The following is a 17170-nucleotide window of genomic DNA, read 5'->3' as shown; positions in this document are numbered from 1 at the left end:
GTGTTAATTCTTCATTATTCCAAGAGGAAGTTTCTTTGATGATGTCTGAGTGAAGCACTGATATATATATATTTAGCAGAATATCATTAGGAATCATTGTATTGCTGTTTCTTTAGCAGAACAATAGTATTTGGTTTTCCCCAGGCTCATGTCCTGTCCAGTCTTGGGTTCTTGGCCATTCAAGCAATATCAGGTCTGGGTTCCATCTCATGGAGTGGGTCTTAAATCCAGTCAAAGTTGTTAGTTACTCCCACATTTGTGCCACTGTTGTACAGCATGTCTTGCAGCAGGTCATCATTGTAGGTCACTGGGTTTACAGCTAGATTGATGCAGAGTACCTTCCAGTACCATGAATGCTAAGTCAATAGGGGTAAAGATTTCAGGGAGACACTAGCTCAACTTCATGTTTGATGAGATATGCAAGTGTGTCTTAAGCAACAGGAAACAGTTTTTAAGATCTCCCCTGAGGCCTAGGACATAGCCACAGGTTTAATGCCCAGTTAATGTTAGCAAGGATGAGTTCACAAGGATGGGAACAAAGCTTTAAATCCAAACATAACGTGGTCTGTTATGCATGCATGCAGTGTTTGTGCTGCTGTTGCACAATTGACTCAAAGTGGCTGTGACTGTGTGCACAAGACATACACAAGAACAAAGCAGCATGGATGGCAGATAGCAGGAGGGGCTCATGGAGTTTTGCCCCTAGCTAGGAAGTAATTAACACTCATTATTCCTGGGGGAAGGAGAGTCAATTTCCTTTGGGGTTGCAACTCCTTATGGGGCTACCCTGCTTCAATAGATGGTACTTCACTCATGCAGCATTAAGTGGAATTAGTCGTTTGTAGGGTTTTTTGTTTGTTTTTGTTTTTTTTAATTGAGCATATAGATAGTAGGTAAAGGGGATGGGGAGGAGTTGGAGGGGTGGGGATAGGTAAGATTTGTCAACACACTTATATTTATTTTGTGTGCATTAGTGGGGTGTTTTGTTTTGTTTTGTTGCTTGCATCTTATGTCTGTGTGAAAGTGTTAGCTCCCCTGGAATAGGAGTTACAGACACTTGTGAGCTGCCATGTGGGTCTTAACCACTGAGCCATCTCCAACCCCATATGTGAAATTTTTGACTTAAAGGAGAACGAGGGGGCTCATTGAAAACTGAGGACCTGGGAGTCAAGTGTGAAGAGTTACATTAAACAAGTATTGGTTCACTTCCTATCCAGAATATGCCATGGTAATGGAAGATATTCCTGATGATAGAGGAGGCTAAGGGTGAGTTGGGAACTCTTACTTTGTTTAGTTTTTCCGTAAATTTAAAATGGCATTAAAAGATGCAGTATCTGAGGAACCAGGTAGATTGGTGGTAGGCTCAGGAGGTAAAAGTGCTTGCCACCAACCATGACAGCCTCAGTTCTGTGCCTGGGACCAACATGGTGGAAGGAAAAATCTGATTCTTGAAATGTGTTTATATCCCGTATACTTGGCTGTGACATGGGTGCATATGAATGTACATATATAGTAAAATGATTTTTAAATGAGTATTAGAAAGTACCAATAAAACTAAAAACAGTTAAGCACGCATTAGGTTCTCTACTTGGTTCAGGTCTTGTTATGAGCGGAGGGGGTGGCTTCCTAGGTTCTAATTGTAACAGACTCACAACACAGAGGTCTTTGCATCCAATGGGCTTGTCTTAAAGTAGCTCTCTCAGATCCCGAACAGAATGAAGTAAGTGCCTGCATCCTGCATGAGCTGGCAGGATGTGAGTCAAGTTCCAGTCTCCCTCAGTAAGAGGTCATGGCTAGGCATCCTCTAAGGCTCCTTCCTGACTATCACTCTAGTAGCTTCATCTTCCTGGGCCTCTCCCTACATGCCATGCCCTCCCCGGGTAGACAGGTAGATAGATGCTTCTTCCTGTCCTAAATGTTTCACAAAGAGGACATTGGGATCCTTTTCTGCTTTCATGATCTCGCCTCTCATCTCCAGATTTATACTTAGGACATTGTTAGAGTAGACAGGAGAAGCTGAGGAAGTTGGGCGAGGGTTGTGAACCTGTGACCAGGGCCACTTAGCAAGTTTAGGACGCTCTTAGTTTAGTTTCTCCCATCCTTCCACTAGATCCAGTTTCCCCAGACTCAGGAAAGAAAGGGAACCTGTACCAGACGGTGCTAGAGCCCAGCAGGCCTTCCCACTCTGGCAATTTTGGTTTCAGAGAATCAACAGGCTCTGGCCATGGCCATTGGCTCCTCATCTGTCAGGCCCCGTAATGCAGCCAGCACCTTTGGGACTGCTGAGCAGCAGTTCACAGGATGCAGTCAGTAACGTATTATTACTATTTTTTAAGAAACAATTTATCTGTTTTGTGTGTATGCTCATGCACCATAGCTCACATTTGGAGGTAAAAGGATATTTTAATGCAGTTCTTCTACTGTGTGAGTTTCAGGGATTGAACCCAGGTCATCAGGCTTGGCAGCAAGCCCTTTACTGGCCAAACCTTCTCACTGGCCCAGTTTTTAAGTAACTTAATTGCAGGTTACCTTTGTTAGTTGCAAAGATAAAAAAGTTTGCCATGGTCTCAACAGTAGTTACCCAGAGTACCTCCCTTGGAATTTTGCTGTTACATTGTCTTCTCTTCTTCTCACCTTGCCCTTGTGTCTCCCCTTCACTGCTCACTGACAACTAGTTTACAATGTCATGTTCTCTCCACAGGACATAGCTTGGGGTACGGCTTTGTGAACTATGTGACTGCAAAGGATGCAGAGAGAGCAATCAGCACGCTGAATGGCTTGAGACTCCAGTCGAAAACCATTAAGGTAAGAGATGTGATCCCACCTCGTCCGTTCCTGCGCTGAACAGGAGTCATTCTGAGGCCTGGTGCTTCTAGAGCATCTTGGGGAGTCCATGTACATTTATCCCTCTTCAGCCTCACTATAGGAAGGGAGTATATACTGAGTTAATTCTCACCCCTAGCCCATGGCATCCCTTAGGTCCCCTTGTAGACAGGCATGATGACCCTCAGCCTGAATTTCTCCTTTGTCATCCTTGAGACCACACTGCCAGATTCCTGTTAACAGCTCCTCAGTGTTCTCTAGAGCCCTTTGTCTTCAGAGGATACTTCTTCACCAAGCAGATCTTTTCTGAGCCCCCAGTTGAACTCCTGCCCTTTGTGAGTTCAAGGAAGATATGTCCATGTAGTATGATACAGTTGTGGGTTCATCTCACACACAGCATGATACCAAGTGATGTCTCACAATTCTGACAACAACCACTCAGGGTCACCACACCGCCCCACAAATTTAAGAGCCTTATTCCCAATAATGCTGTCCTTCTTTCATGCCAGGTGCAGTTCAGTTCTGATACAGCTGGCTGAAATTTTGGAGCCCCCTTGACCCCTTCAGATCATAAGCCACTAAAATGGTTCCCAGATAGTTCCTGTTATGCTATGCCTAAAGTCAGGACCCACTAAGCAGAGAGACACAGTACATTAGAACACTCCTGTCCCTGCCTTAGTCAGGGTACATTCTCTTTTCCCATGGCAATGCGGTGATGATGAAAACTATTTCATTGTGCATCAATGTCTTTAGTTTCTATGGAGGTCTTATTCTATATATGTGGCTGGCATAGTTATTGTCATAATAGCATTATAAGCATCATTTATTCCCCCTCCACCTACTCCAGCATACAAAGGTGACTCGATACTGTATGACTCAAAGTCCTAACCTTGTAGCCACTGACATGGTCTTTCTGATGACTTGGCCTTCATCCTCTTCCATCATCTAGCATAAATCCAGATGTAAGCCATAGGATTCTGAATAACAAACTAAATAGTTTAGAAGTTTCCCATGAGGAAGCCAGGATAAAGACCAGACATATTATTATATAAGTATAGGTAAAAAACCCAGACCCACTGTGCTAGTGTCTGGACTTCTGTGGCCTGTCCCAAATGCTATGATGCATATTAACATCAACCCAAGGTCCCATATGACAGCCCAGGTTGGACTGAGGGAGCCTGTATCAGCAGGTTCCTACCTGCCACTCAGGCTGTGCTATATGAGGCTCTTCAGGATGTTCATTGTTAATCTGGAGGAAAAGCCTTAACCTAGCCAGAATGGGATACAAGGGTATTCCAGACTCAGGACCTGTAGGTGCTATGTGTGTCATTGATGGGTGGGGCACCAAGCAAGAGCAGCTGTACTGAAAGAGACCCAGAAGCTAGGCATATTCTGTCCCTAAAGCTAAAACCTTGCTTCTGCCTCTGCAGGTGGGTCTTTTTTGAAGGCTTTACATACATGCACATCTGACCAGCTGCAAATCACAGCTCTTCATGGCTAAATTATTGCTTGTGTTCTCATTGGTCCTGATGTTGTACTCTGGTTGCAGAAGTCAGAGTGAAGGGTTTTGCTCCTCTATGGCTAACCATCTTCTCCGTGGCAGCCTGGCAACAATAGTGAGAAAACGGACTGATCAGGCTCCACAGGCCTGCCAGGGCTGTGTGATTCACACAACTCACACTTAACAGGAGGATTGAGGGCCAGATCCTTCCACATGGCATCTCAGGGTCCTCACCACAGCACCATAAGAGTATGAGGCCCAGTTTAGAATGAGAAGCTGACTTTTTTTTTCTTTCCCCCAGTAAGTGAAATGGTTTTCCCAGCATGTGCCAGAGGGCAAGAAGGAGGGGCAAAGGCCAGGGCTTGAAACTGGATGCTTTGGCACCTGGCATTTAACACCAGGTTAGCAGCTTCCCAGCACATGGTGGAAGATAAGTGCCTGGAACTTAAGTTACAGCACAGATGTCTGAGGAAATTGAACATTCATTTTGGTCGCCTGTTGTAGGTTTTTGGGGTTTTGTTGTTTATTTGATTTTTGAGACAGGATTTCTCTGTATAGCCCATACTGATCTTGAACTTGTTACCCACCGCCCCCATCTCTGGAGCACTGGGATTCATTGCATGCCTTCTTATCACTAGAGATCGTGATTGAGTCATTCAGCAGGTGTTCACTGAATGTCACTATTCCCCCTGACTGTTTCGGTGCTGAAGGAAACAGTGATCATCCGCGTTTACTGTCATGGAGTTAACTGAATAAAAATACAGTTTGTGAACCTGTGGTAAATGTAGTACATGTAGTACAGGAACAAAGTGAACTGTGCACTAAGTAGATAACAGAGGTCTGTGCTAATCACTTACTCAGAGAAGTTGTAAGTTTGCTTAGACCAGATGTCCTAAATAAGAGAAACCATTTTACTGCTCTGAAGTCTTGGAACAAGGAGGTTAGTTGGTGTTTTCCAGGGGCCCTGAAAAAGGGTCCTTCACAAGCTTCTCTAAATTCTAACAGTTATTGGCAATCCATGACATTTCTTGCATTATAGAAGCATCCACATATTCACTATAGTCCTCCATCTCTACATGACATTGTACCTGTGTGGATGTGCCTGGGTCCAGATTTTCCCTTTCTGTAAGGATACAATTATATCAGACTAGGGGCCCAGCCTCCCATGTGTCCCTTTGTATTAACTAAGTTTGTATGCAAACCAGGACACGTTCTATGATCCTGAGGGTTAGGATTTCACCATGTGAATTTGAATTGGGCAAAGGGGGGGGGGGGGGGGGGGAGAGAGAGGCAAAAGGGAGAGGTAGGTAGGTAGGTAGGTAGGTAGATATAAAGATATATGTTTCAGCCACTCATAGATTTCTCAAGATGAGGATAGGAAAGTACTGGATTGATGCTAAAAAAAAAAAAAAGAAAAAAAAAGTGTTGTTGAGAACTTACAGGGTCTTCATGGTGTGCCCAAGGATACTCAAAGGGTCCGTGTACACATAACAGTGCCAGATGCCCTAGTGCAGCTCCATTGACTCAATTTTGACTTTGAACTTGGCAGTGCCTAAAGAGAAAGGGCAAACAGTTCTTGTGGTCCTGTCCAACATTAGCATTGAAGTTTTCCTCGTCATTTGGCTCTGAAAAGTACAGACAGTGCTAGTCCTGAGCTCTGCCCTACTGGTGCCGCTCAGTCACAATTTAAGAATGCCTGTGTCTCTGTGTCCTTCATTAGAAGCTGAGAAAATGGTTCTGTATGCAGCCTAAGCATACAGGCTGGTCCTGGATGGCAGCTCCCTGCTGGTCCAGCCTAATCTCGGGAAAGCCTGGAAGAGCTGGCAGCCCTGGTGGTGGGGAGGCTACATTCTTTTTTGAGCTGTTCTGCCCAAAATTTGGTGGTTTTCACCAAGACCTTTTGTAAAGTTGGAAGTCCTTAGTTGTGAGTACTTACCCTTGGGCAGGAGTGAATGGGTAGTCTGCAGGGTGTTGATGCAGGGTGTAGCCATGAACACTTTGGGCCTCTATGAAGAGAGAAGGTGAGGAGGCTGTGGACCAAGGCAGAACCAGTCACATGTGTGTGTTAACCCCTGATTTAGATTATGGAGTGGCCATGTATCCACAGAGCTCTTGCTCTACAGGTTGGACCTTGGTACTCAAGGCCTGAAAACAGATAGGGAAGCATCCACTGTACACAACTCCATTTCCTCAAAGACTGCTCCCCAGCTCCCTAATAGTTCTCGTGTTGCCCAAGAGGTTGTTAGCTCCTTACCATTTTTAATAAGCAGTTTTGTGCCTTCAATACACAGATCTGAGTTCTTGTCCCCCACCCACCATCCACCCTATTTCTAGAGCACTTGGTTCTCACACATGCACCCAACTCTGTACCCAGCTTCCTGGCTCAGCTTTGGGTCCCATCCTGCTAGGCTACCTCTCTTCATGCAGAAAGGCCTCCTGCTAACCATATTATTTCATCAGGGACAGCTTTGGGTGTCCCTGGTCTTTGAGATTTCTACTACCTGTAGTGTGTCTACCAGGGAAAGCACCCAAAACCTTTCCTTGCTGTTGTCTTTGGGGCTTCCCTTTCTTTCTCCCAACACAGGCACTAACACCACAAGCATTTGAATGCTGATCACCAGGCCCCCTCAGTGCAGCATTCTTATCTGAGCTTTTGTAGTATCTTACTTGTTGACAGAAGTTGTTAAAGCCCTTCCAAGAGGACTCTCAGCTTTTGTGTGCCATACCACAAGTTCCTTGCAGGTGTGGACATAGGTCCTATTTTCAGCAGGCAATATGAACTTGAATCCCAGCTTCTGCGGGCCTACAGTGGCTTTGTCTTTGTGTAACAGGAATAATGTTCTGCTTCTTAGAGATGCTGAGGACCAACTGAGAAAACGCCAAAAGGTGTCTGAGGTCCCTGCTGGCCTGTAGTGAACTGCCAGAACAATACCATTGCAAGATATTCCTTGCCACAACATTGGCTTTGCATAATACCAAATTTTGGTCCCTTCCTATGGTGCTTTGGCCATATGTCAGTCCTAATTTTGACTTGTTTTGTTTTTAAGGTGTCATACGCTCGCCCAAGCTCAGAGGTCATCAAAGATGCCAACTTGTACATCAGCGGGCTCCCGAGGACCATGACTCAGAAGGATGTGGAGGACATGTTCTCTCGGTTTGGGAGAATCATCAACTCCAGGGTCCTTGTGGATCAGACCACAGGTACAGACAGGAGCTAGGATAGGCAGCAAAGGCTTCTCTCTGAGCCCAGGACTGGGTGTTCTAGGGAAGATAGAGAGATATCATGAGTTAGCCTCCAAAAGGGGGCAGATTGGACATGAGAAGACCTTAGTTTTCATTTGATTGGGCTAGGGGAGTGAGATGGCATTAAAAGAATCCTGGGAGATAGGGGTATTGTTGCATACCTTTAATCCCAGCACTCATGAAGAAAAAGCAGGTGAATCTGAGTTCATAATCTGCCTGATTTATATAGCAAGTGCCAGGCCAACCAGGGTGACATAGTGAGACCATGACTCAAAAAAGAGAGAGAGAGAGAGAGAGAGAGAGAGAGAGAGAGAGAGAGAGAGAGAGAGAGAGAGAAAGAAAGAAAGAAAGAAAGAAAGAAAGAAAGAAAGAAAGAAAGAAAAAGCAGCCACCCAGCATAAGGCTAGCATTTTGTAGGAAAAACATCAAAATTTTGGCACCTTCTCTGTACACCCAGATAGCTTTCGCTGGCCTGAGAATAGTTGGAAAGTTTGCTGTTCACATGTCACTTGGAGTTCTTACTACGGATACATGATGTCAGTATGTCTCCTCTTAAAAGTCCCAAGACTCCACCTTGTAGTGACCTGAAGCAACACCATTGGCTGTTTGAGATGGCTTCCTCAATCTTCATGATTGGGATGCTCCTCTCCAGAGAAGCAGTGAATTCCTGTCTCTTGTCTTTCTGACCACTTGGCAGGTCCCTCCCAGACCATCAGTGTAGACTTGGATGCCAAGCTGTGTGTAGAGATACTGGACATAAATGCTGAGGACTCCCATATATGCCCATGGCTGTGTCCCAACCCAACTGTCTGCTTCTTGGAACCAAAACATTCCTAGTCAAATGACAAGTATAGCTTAAGTTGGGAACATAATTACTCATTGTCTCCATGATAGGAATGGGAATTTACTGGTACCAGAAAGGAAGAGTCTGTTTAGAGGCTAAGCAAGGCCTGTGTGGATTTGTTTGTTTGTTTGTTTTCTCCCCTTCACGTTCTCCATAGACTTAGTGCCACACTTCCTGGCTGTGGGTGACTGTCATAGAATTCCTCGCTTTGGGGCACCTTCCCTTTGGAAAAACTTGTGATGCTCTTTATTAGGGTTGATGTTCCACTTTGTCTCAAGTTCAGGCTCACTGCAGGCTTCCCAGGTACCTGTTGCTGGCATGCCAAAGTGGGTTTGAGTGTGGCCTATAGCCTAGTATATACACCTACTCTGAGCAGTCTTTGCCAGAAAGGCCTAGGTTTCCTCACGCCATTGTGCTCCTTGATCTGGATGGGCAGCAGATTGGAAAATAGTATTTACTTAGCAGGAACTCCCAACCCCAGTTTGCACTAAAAGTTTCAGTAGTCTCTAAAGTACCTGTTGAGAGAAGCAGTGAGCCACTGGCCAGAGTGGGTGACCAAGCTAACACAGGTTCTCCCTGAGCCTCTTCCCTAGATCGCACATGGCTCCTATGTCAGTTGTGCCCAGCATTGCTGGGTGTGGGGAAATGAAGCAGAAGCCAAGAACATACCACTTTTCCTAGAGGCTCCCCTCTGCTTCTTTGGCATAGTTAGGCCCACTTTGTAGAAAGTATCGTTTCAGCAGGCAACTCCTTCATCTGGTTGTAGACTTCATCTCTTTCCCTTGTCCAAGAGATACACCACAATATCACCCCCTCTCCCTAATTAGCCATGAACTTGGGGTGATTTCATGCTTTTCCCTTGGTTTTCAGTGCTGTTCTCAGCCACTTTAGCAAAGGACATCACACTCTAAGCAAGAAAGGACATGGCAGGACCCCCCTCTCTTCCCTAGCCCCTCCTTCCATAGATGAAGCCATCTAAAACGATACTTACTTGCTCTCAGGGCTTCTGCTGGAGTAGGAAGCTAATCTTGCTAGAACTTTATGAGGCTCAACATTGCCAGGGGAGGAAGGGTATTGAAAAGGAAGACTTGTGTTAAGTTCTGTAAATGAAAAGTACTTGAAGTTCAGAAAACCAGGGGTGGGACTATGGCCCTGTGGTAGAGTCTGCATACCATGAGACATGAGATGAGTAGGTCCCAGGTCTGATCCCCAGTACCGAGGCGGGGGGTGGGGGGTGGGTGTTACTTAACCCAGGGCCTTGGCCTTGCTAGGCAAGCGCTCTACCACTGACCTAAATCCCCAACCCCTGGTTTATGATTTCAAAGGGTTGGAGCTCATGATGACAGAGGGAAAGAAGAGTTTTGAAGAGTACATTGTGATCCACAACCACAAAGCAAGGAGAGGGCCTTCCCCCAGTGACACCCCTCCTCGAACAATGTCACACCTCCTAATCCTTTCCAAATAGTTCCACCTTCTGGGGACTACATGTTCAAACATATGAGCCTGTGGGAGCCATTCTCATTCCCACCACCACAGTTATTTTTAAATTCATTTTTATTTTATGTGTATGAGTGTTTTGCCTACATGTATGTGTATGCATACAATTCCTGAATAAATGTTTAAAACAACAATAAACAAAAACCAGATAAGGTGACACAAGCCTTAATCCCAACTCTGGAGGCAGAGGCAGCTGGATCTCAGTGAATTTGAAGCCATTCAGGGCTGCATGGTGGGACCCTGCCTTTAAAAAGAAAAACTGGGATCTTCTTTAAAGAATCTTCTCATAGCCTGTGATGGTTGCTCACACCTTTAGTCTCAGAGGGAAGCTGGTCTCTGTAAATTCAAAGCCAACCTAGTCTATAGAGCAAGTTGCAGGACAGCTGGGGCTGTTACACAGAGAAGCTCTGTCTCAAAAAACGAACAAACAAAAAGATTCATGTGGAGCTGAACAGATGGCTTGTTAAGAGTACTTGCTACTCACCCAAAGGACCCAGTTCAGTTCCCAGCACCCACATGGCAGCTCATAGCTATCTGCAACTCAGTTTGGGGGTATCAGATGCCTTCTACATACACACAGGCAAAGCACTCACACATATAAAAATAAATAAATCTTTTAAAATATTTTTCAGTATTCATATCCATAGTCAGAACTAGTTTTTATTTTTATTTTTGTTTCTTTATTCATAATTGTTAATTGGATTAGTTCACACATCTAGAATTTATGCCAGTTCTTAGTCTCTGTCATTAACCCTGAAAACACTAGCAAAAATAAAGCCCAGTTCAGGAAACTTTGTGAAGAGGAGTCACAGTAGGAGCCACTGGGGATGGAAGACACCGAGGAATCAGTGCCTTCGAGACAATGCAGGACTGACTGAGGCACACATGAACTCAGAGACGGCAGCAGTGTGCACAGAGCCTGCACAGGTCCAAGCTGGGTGATCTCTAGGCACTGAGAGAGGGAAGTGGACATTATCTCCCATCCCTAACCAAGGAGTCATCTCACAAAGGAAAAATGTGTTTTCCCTAGTGGAGTCTCACTGGGTATACAAACCACACTTAGGGGCAGGCCCTATGCCTCGGAATAGACAGCCAACTAAAAACTAACTCCGTGGTATTTTTGGAGCTTTTTTGGTCTCATAACACTTTTGTTCTTTTCTGGTTTGTTTGTTTTTATTTCCTTGTTTGTTTTCTAAAATGAGAGAAGGCATGAGTTATGGATGGGAAGGCGGGAACAGGAAGGGGAAACCATGATAAAACTATTGTATGAAAAACATATTTTCAATTAAAAATAAAAGTAAAGCCCAAATCACAAAGCCATCTTTAGAAGTATGAATTTATCAAGCACTTACTGATTTTATTACATCCTACATGAGATACCATCCCATTTTTCTTTCAGGTAGTTTTTATTTGAAAGCAGTTGCATAAAACCAAAGAAACCACACTTGGGCATAGGCTTTTCCTCCACTTGGTCACAGGTCTAAGAAGACAGTTACTCTAAAGCTGACCTTGTGCCAACAAACCACAACTTTGCCTAAAGTTAGGTCAGTGTTCAGCTTTCCAGGATCAACCAAGTAGTCAATTTTGCTGTGTAAGAGGAAACACAGACAGCATCTGCCAAGGGTTGGTCTTCAGGTGTTCCTTCAGGCTTACGATTTAGAAATGAGCTCAAGTGCCAGAATCTTGCTAGCACATGGCATATTGCTAGGTGTGGAATCTGAATCAGTACGTGTTGTGCATTTTAAGTTTTTTTGGGTTTTGCAATGCCGTTGAACCGAGAAGAAAGTATCCATAGGTTCCCTGGCTACTGTGCACATAGATGATTCATATGGCATAATTGTTCAAAGGGCCTTTACCTAAACCAGGGATAAAGCACCATTAGTAGAGTGCTTGCCTGGCATGCAGAAGAATCTGAGTTGAGTCCCTAGCACATGTAAACTAGGTATAGTAACACATACCTTGGGAAGCAAGATTAGTAGGAGTTCAAGATCATGGGCAACATAGTGAGTTTGAGGCTAGCCCTATCTCAAACCAAAAAAAAAAAAAAGAAAAGAAAAAATGTCTGCCTAGAGAAGGATCACCCCCATCCACGTTAGCCTTTGCTGGTCTTGTGAATGAAAATGTTTAGTCAGGTTGGGGTAGCCTGTCTTCCAGACCATATCCAGAACTCGAGAAATGTCACTCGAGCCCCTTAACACTCTTTGGTGTTTGCAGCTCACACCCGTTTCTGAATGTTCTTCAAAGCACAGAGTTTACTCTTTTCCTCCTCCCAGGGAGTCATTGGTTCAGCCCAAAAGAGTCGAATCTTAATCTTCCATTAGTCATTGTTTTCTTTATTGTTTATTTGCATATTTGGGTTTGATTTGGGTTTATTTGATTATGTAGGTGCCCAGTTTGAACCACAGCCTATAGACTTGACTTTTGCATCTCAGTTTTGTTTTGTTTCTCTGTCTTTTAGGTTTTCCCCCTAACTCCATTTTTGTTGATTTATTAAAAAGGTTTGTCCAGAGGGGTTGCGTTTATCCGGTTTGACAAACGGTCGGAAGCAGAAGAGGCAATTACCAGTTTCAATGGTCATAAACCCCCAGGTTCCTCCGAGCCCATCACAGTGAAGTTTGCAGCCAATCCCAACCAGAACAAAAATATGGCTCTCCTCTCGCAGCTGTACCACTCGCCTGCTAGGCGGTTTGGAGGCCCTGTGCACCACCAGGCACAGAGATTCAGGTGGGTCCAGATGTTGACATCCTGGTGGGCTATTTGTAGCCTGCTACCCTCCTTCAAGCTACACATACATAGCCCTGTGCTGAAGGGCTGCTCAGAGGAAAAAATACCAGGGATACTACACTGATCCTATCTTCCTAGCTTTGTCCTCACCTCTATTTCACGTGTGTCTGTGCATTGGGCATGGTTGCTCACACCTGCAATTCCATCACTGGGGAGACATAGGCAGAAGGATCAAGAATTAAAGGCTACCTTGGGCTACAAAGCAAAATCCTTTCTTAAGGGAAAACAAAATATGCAAGGGCTTGCCTTAGGTGGATAAAGGTATTTTCTCCTTTACTCTGTAGATATCATATCTTTGTTTTAACTAGTGGGGCTGAGTAGATCCTGCTCTTTCTACACAAGCTGTCTTGGAGAAGGCTGTTTTCACAGTATAGCCATATAGAGTCCTCAGCCTGGCTCTAGTTCCAAAGCTAGTCTGCCTCTACCTCCTGGTTTAAAGACAGCTGGGGAGGCATGTGGAAAGAATTGAGCTATTTCAGGAGTCTAAAGATGTTAGAGCAGTTCCAGCTAAGTAATCAGACAGTAGCATGAGAGAGCTGCTCAGGAACGAGACCCAAGGATGCTAGAGGAGTAGGGTTTGGGCACAGAAATGAGGAGCAGGAAGAAAGGGGACCATGAGAAGATTGACACAGGCCAGGGGGATATCAGTGAGGGAGGAAAGGAGGAAGAGGTCAGGAGTTGGAAACGTATGTGGCAGAGATGAGGAAAGGAAGAGAGGCCCAGGTGGGCAGAAAGCAGGCAGTCAGGACAAGAGTCTGTCTCTATCAGAGATGATAGGGAAATGGATATTTTTGGTTATCTGCATCCAAAAAAAATTCAATTCTCAGTTTCAAGAAGTCTAGCAAACAAGAACAGTTCCTGTGAATGAGACCCTTGTTGGGCTAGAGATGCATGTCTGAAATCCCAGGACTGGGAAGGCTGAGGCGGGAGAATCTTTAAGACAGTAAAATAGTACCCTAGGAGTTCTCAGTATATAGTCATTCTTCGGTGTTCATTAGGTTCTAGGACACCCCTCATACTCCTATCTCACATTCCATAATCATCCAGTGCTTAAGTTCAACCTATAAAATAGAGTGGTGTTTGCACTGATCCCTATACACATCTCTTTAGCTCATCTCTGGGTCTCCATGTGATTTATACCTGATATTCTGTGATTACCATGGAAACAGTATATTATACTGTTCAGGCAGTAGTAACCCAAAAAGTCTATACATGGTTAAGACAGGTAGAAAATTGGGGGAGGGGGGTGCAGGGAAGGATCTTCCCCCCTCCCCCATATCTTCCTTGATCTAAAATTGGTTGAATTGCAGATGTGGTTGCTGAAGACATCATTTGCTTGGAAGAGTGCTTACCTAGTATGTATGAATCCCTGGTTTCCATTCCCAGAACCACCTAAACTAGGTGTGTTAGTACAAACCTGTCTTCTAGCACTTGGAAGGTGGAGGCAAGAGGACCAGAAGTTCAAGATTATCATTAGTTACATAGAGAGCCAGAGAGTCCAGCTTGGGCTACATTAAACCCTGCCGTATTAAAAGAAAAAAAAAAAAATTGGGTGTGCTGACATGCACTTGACCCCAACACTCAGGAGACAGAACAGGTGAATCTCTGTGAGTTTGAAGCAGGCCTGCCTGGTCTACATAGTGAGTTCCAGGTCATCTAAATCTACGTATAGTCTCAAAAATTCACAACAAAATGAAATGCAGATGGAGAAACTATAGATATAGTAGGCCTACTGTAGTTGCTGTATGAAAATCTAGGTGACTTGGAACCATAGTCATCTCCTCTTTCTAGTTCTCATTGAAAACCAGCTCAGCTTAGTATCTCACAGGCACCTGGATACCATCCTACCACCCACGTCAATACCACAGAAGGCCATCTGACCACTGCAACATCTTACTGCTGGCTGTTGAAACTAATTGATACAGTTTTTAAAATCAGAGCAAATACTGTATCTTAGTTCTTTTTTAGCACATTGAAATTAGCCCTGACATTTTACCTTATTGAAGGTGAAGTCGCCATGGGAGCAAGTAATGTTGTGCTGTGCAGCTACACAGATAATAATATCCTCAAACATTCCTAAATATTCCCTTCAGCCATTTTTTTTTTCTCAGAAAATGCCTAAAGAGGGCAACAGAGCTTCCTCTTTTATTCTCCTTAATCCTTACTACTACATCGACATGTTTTCATCCACATTTTTTTAATCCACATTTTTTAACAGTTCACTGTGGCCAGACCTGGTGTAGCACTCATGCATCTTAGCATGAGCTGTAGAGTAAGTAAGGCACCTTGTTGCCCTAAAGAAATAGAACAGCTGGGCAGTGGTCGTGCACGCCTTTAATCCCAGCACTCGGGAGGCAGAGGCAGGCGGATCTCTGTGAGTTCGAGGCCAACCTGGTCTACAGAGGGAGATCCAGGAAAGGCGCAAAGCTACACAGAGAACCCTGTCTCGAAAAAAAACAAAAACAACAACAACAAAAAAGAAAGAAATAGAACAATGGAGGGAATAGTAAGGGGGGAGGGGGTGAATGTGTCACTGTGAGGAAAACTCTCTGCGCTTATCAAGTTGCTGATATTTCTCTATCCTTGTTCCCGTCTACTGAGTTCATAGGCCTCAGTATCGTTAGCTTGCCCTGGCCCTTGTGAGGTGGTTTGAGCCAGCTCAGAGCTAGGGGGAAGGAATAATTATGTCATGTATTAGCTGTGTGCAGCATTGTACTCTCTTCAGAGAATCCTGGGCTTTGATCCCTCAGGAAGAAATATAACAATGAGGAGGAGACAAAAGCCACAGGTGGTGGTACACACCATTAATCCCAGCACTCAGGAGGCATAGGGTAGGTAGATTTCTGAGTTCAAGTCCAGCCTGGTCAGCTGTGTGAGTTCCAGGACAACCAAAGCTACACAGAGAAACCCTGTCTTGGGAGGAAAAAAATATAGAAAAACAAAAGGCAAGAAAACAATGAAAAAGGACTAACCTTGGGAGGAAAAGCTTCCTCCTTCCCCTACGTGGATTAATGTATACACATTTACACACGGGATGTGAAGAGTTTCCCTCAAAGAAAGTGACAGTGAGAGATCCCTGAAGAGTATTTCCACCTGCATGTGGAAGAGACTCCTAGGATTTCATAAATGGGATATGGGATTGGGCTTGTGGCTCAGTGCTCACCCTCAGTTCCTTCCCCAACATCATAAAAACTAAAGTAAAATGGAGAAAGCCACAGAAACATCGAATGGATCCCATGTATGCCACACACATAGTGCAGGGGAAGTGGAGGCACTGCTGCTGTCGGATGACCCTAGCTGGGCACCAGAGTCAGAGCCTAACAGAACAGGGTCTTATCTCTCCCCACCACCACTGTCTTACTAGATTCCTTTCAAGAATTGTTCAAAGGTGCAGACAGTATATATTGCTCTTATGTCCAAAATTCAGATAAAAAAAATGAAAGTAGAAAGAGCTATTTGGGAAGCAGACAGGATCTGAGGGAAGGTGGGACAAGAGGATAATAAAGGTGAGAATGTCACAGTGAACATTGTTATCTTATGCAGCTAATACATGCTGTTTTTTAAAGTCATTTTGACTCACAGGGTACCCCAGCCTTGAGCTTCTGTAGCTTAGAGGAGCTGAGTGTGAAGAGCAGTAAGAAGCCCAAAAGCCCTGTACCGGTCATCCTGGCCCGTCCTTCCTTCCTCTTACCCCGCCTGTGCAGATACACTACTGGCCTTAACCTTGACTTGAATGTGTGCTCTCTGTTTGCTAGGTTCTCCCCTATGGGTGTAGATCACATGAGTGGGATTTCTGGTGTCAATGTCCCCGGCAATGCTTCCTCGGGCTGGTGCATCTTCATCTACAACCTTGGGCAAGACGCTGATGAGGGGATCCTCTGGCAGATGTTTGGCCCCTTTGGTGCAGTCACCAATGTGAAAGTGATTCGTGATTTCAACACCAACAAGTGCAAAGGGTTTGGTTTTGTGACCATGACAAACTATGAAGAAGCTGCTATGGCCATAGCAAGTCTGAACGGCTACCGCCTGGGGGACAAAATTCTACAGGTTTCCTTCAAGACCAACAAGTCCCACAAATAACTCGCTCATGCTTTTCTTTTCCTTTTCTTTTTTCTTTTTTTGTACGGAATAGATAATTAAGAGTGAAGAAGTTGAAACTTTTTTGTTAGTGTACAACTCATTTTGCGCCAATTTTCACAAGTGTTTGTCTTAGTCTAAATGAGAAGTGCAAAAGGTTTTTATACTCTGGGATGCAACCAACATGTTCAAATGCTTGAAATCCCACAAATGTTAGACCAATTTTAAGTTTTCTTAAGTTATTTCCTTTAAAGTATATATTAAACCGAAACCTAAGTAGACTGCATTGACTAACCAGTCCCTCTGGATGGTGGTGGAACTGAAGCATGCTTTAACTTGTAAGACTGTCTAACACCTGTTCCATTCGATGTCTCCGCAGACCAGATTTAAAACAAAACAAA

General features: G+C 44.4%; 1 protein-coding gene across 1 annotated transcript in view; it reads left to right on the top strand.

The window, feature by feature from the left end:
- The window catches only part of Elavl1 (ELAV like RNA binding protein 1), a 41332-nt gene extending 24479 nt beyond the window's left edge, over positions 1 to 16853 (top strand). The window contains exons 3-6 of the mRNA XM_036209536.1: positions 2702 to 2805; positions 7372 to 7525; positions 12407 to 12632; positions 16448 to 16853. Of these exons, the coding sequence (XP_036065429.1) occupies positions 2702 to 2805; positions 7372 to 7525; positions 12407 to 12632; positions 16448 to 16772 (809 nt within the window). The 3' untranslated portion in view covers positions 16773 to 16853. The remainder of the gene's footprint in view (positions 1 to 2701; positions 2806 to 7371; positions 7526 to 12406; positions 12633 to 16447) is intronic.
- Positions 16854 to 17170: the final 317 nt, after the last annotated feature.

Source organism: Onychomys torridus, chromosome 17, assembly GCF_903995425.1.
Source record: "Onychomys torridus chromosome 17, mOncTor1.1, whole genome shotgun sequence".
Lineage (NCBI taxonomy): Eukaryota > Metazoa > Chordata > Mammalia > Rodentia > Cricetidae > Onychomys > Onychomys torridus.
This window is presented reverse-complemented; position numbering and strand designations above follow the sequence as displayed.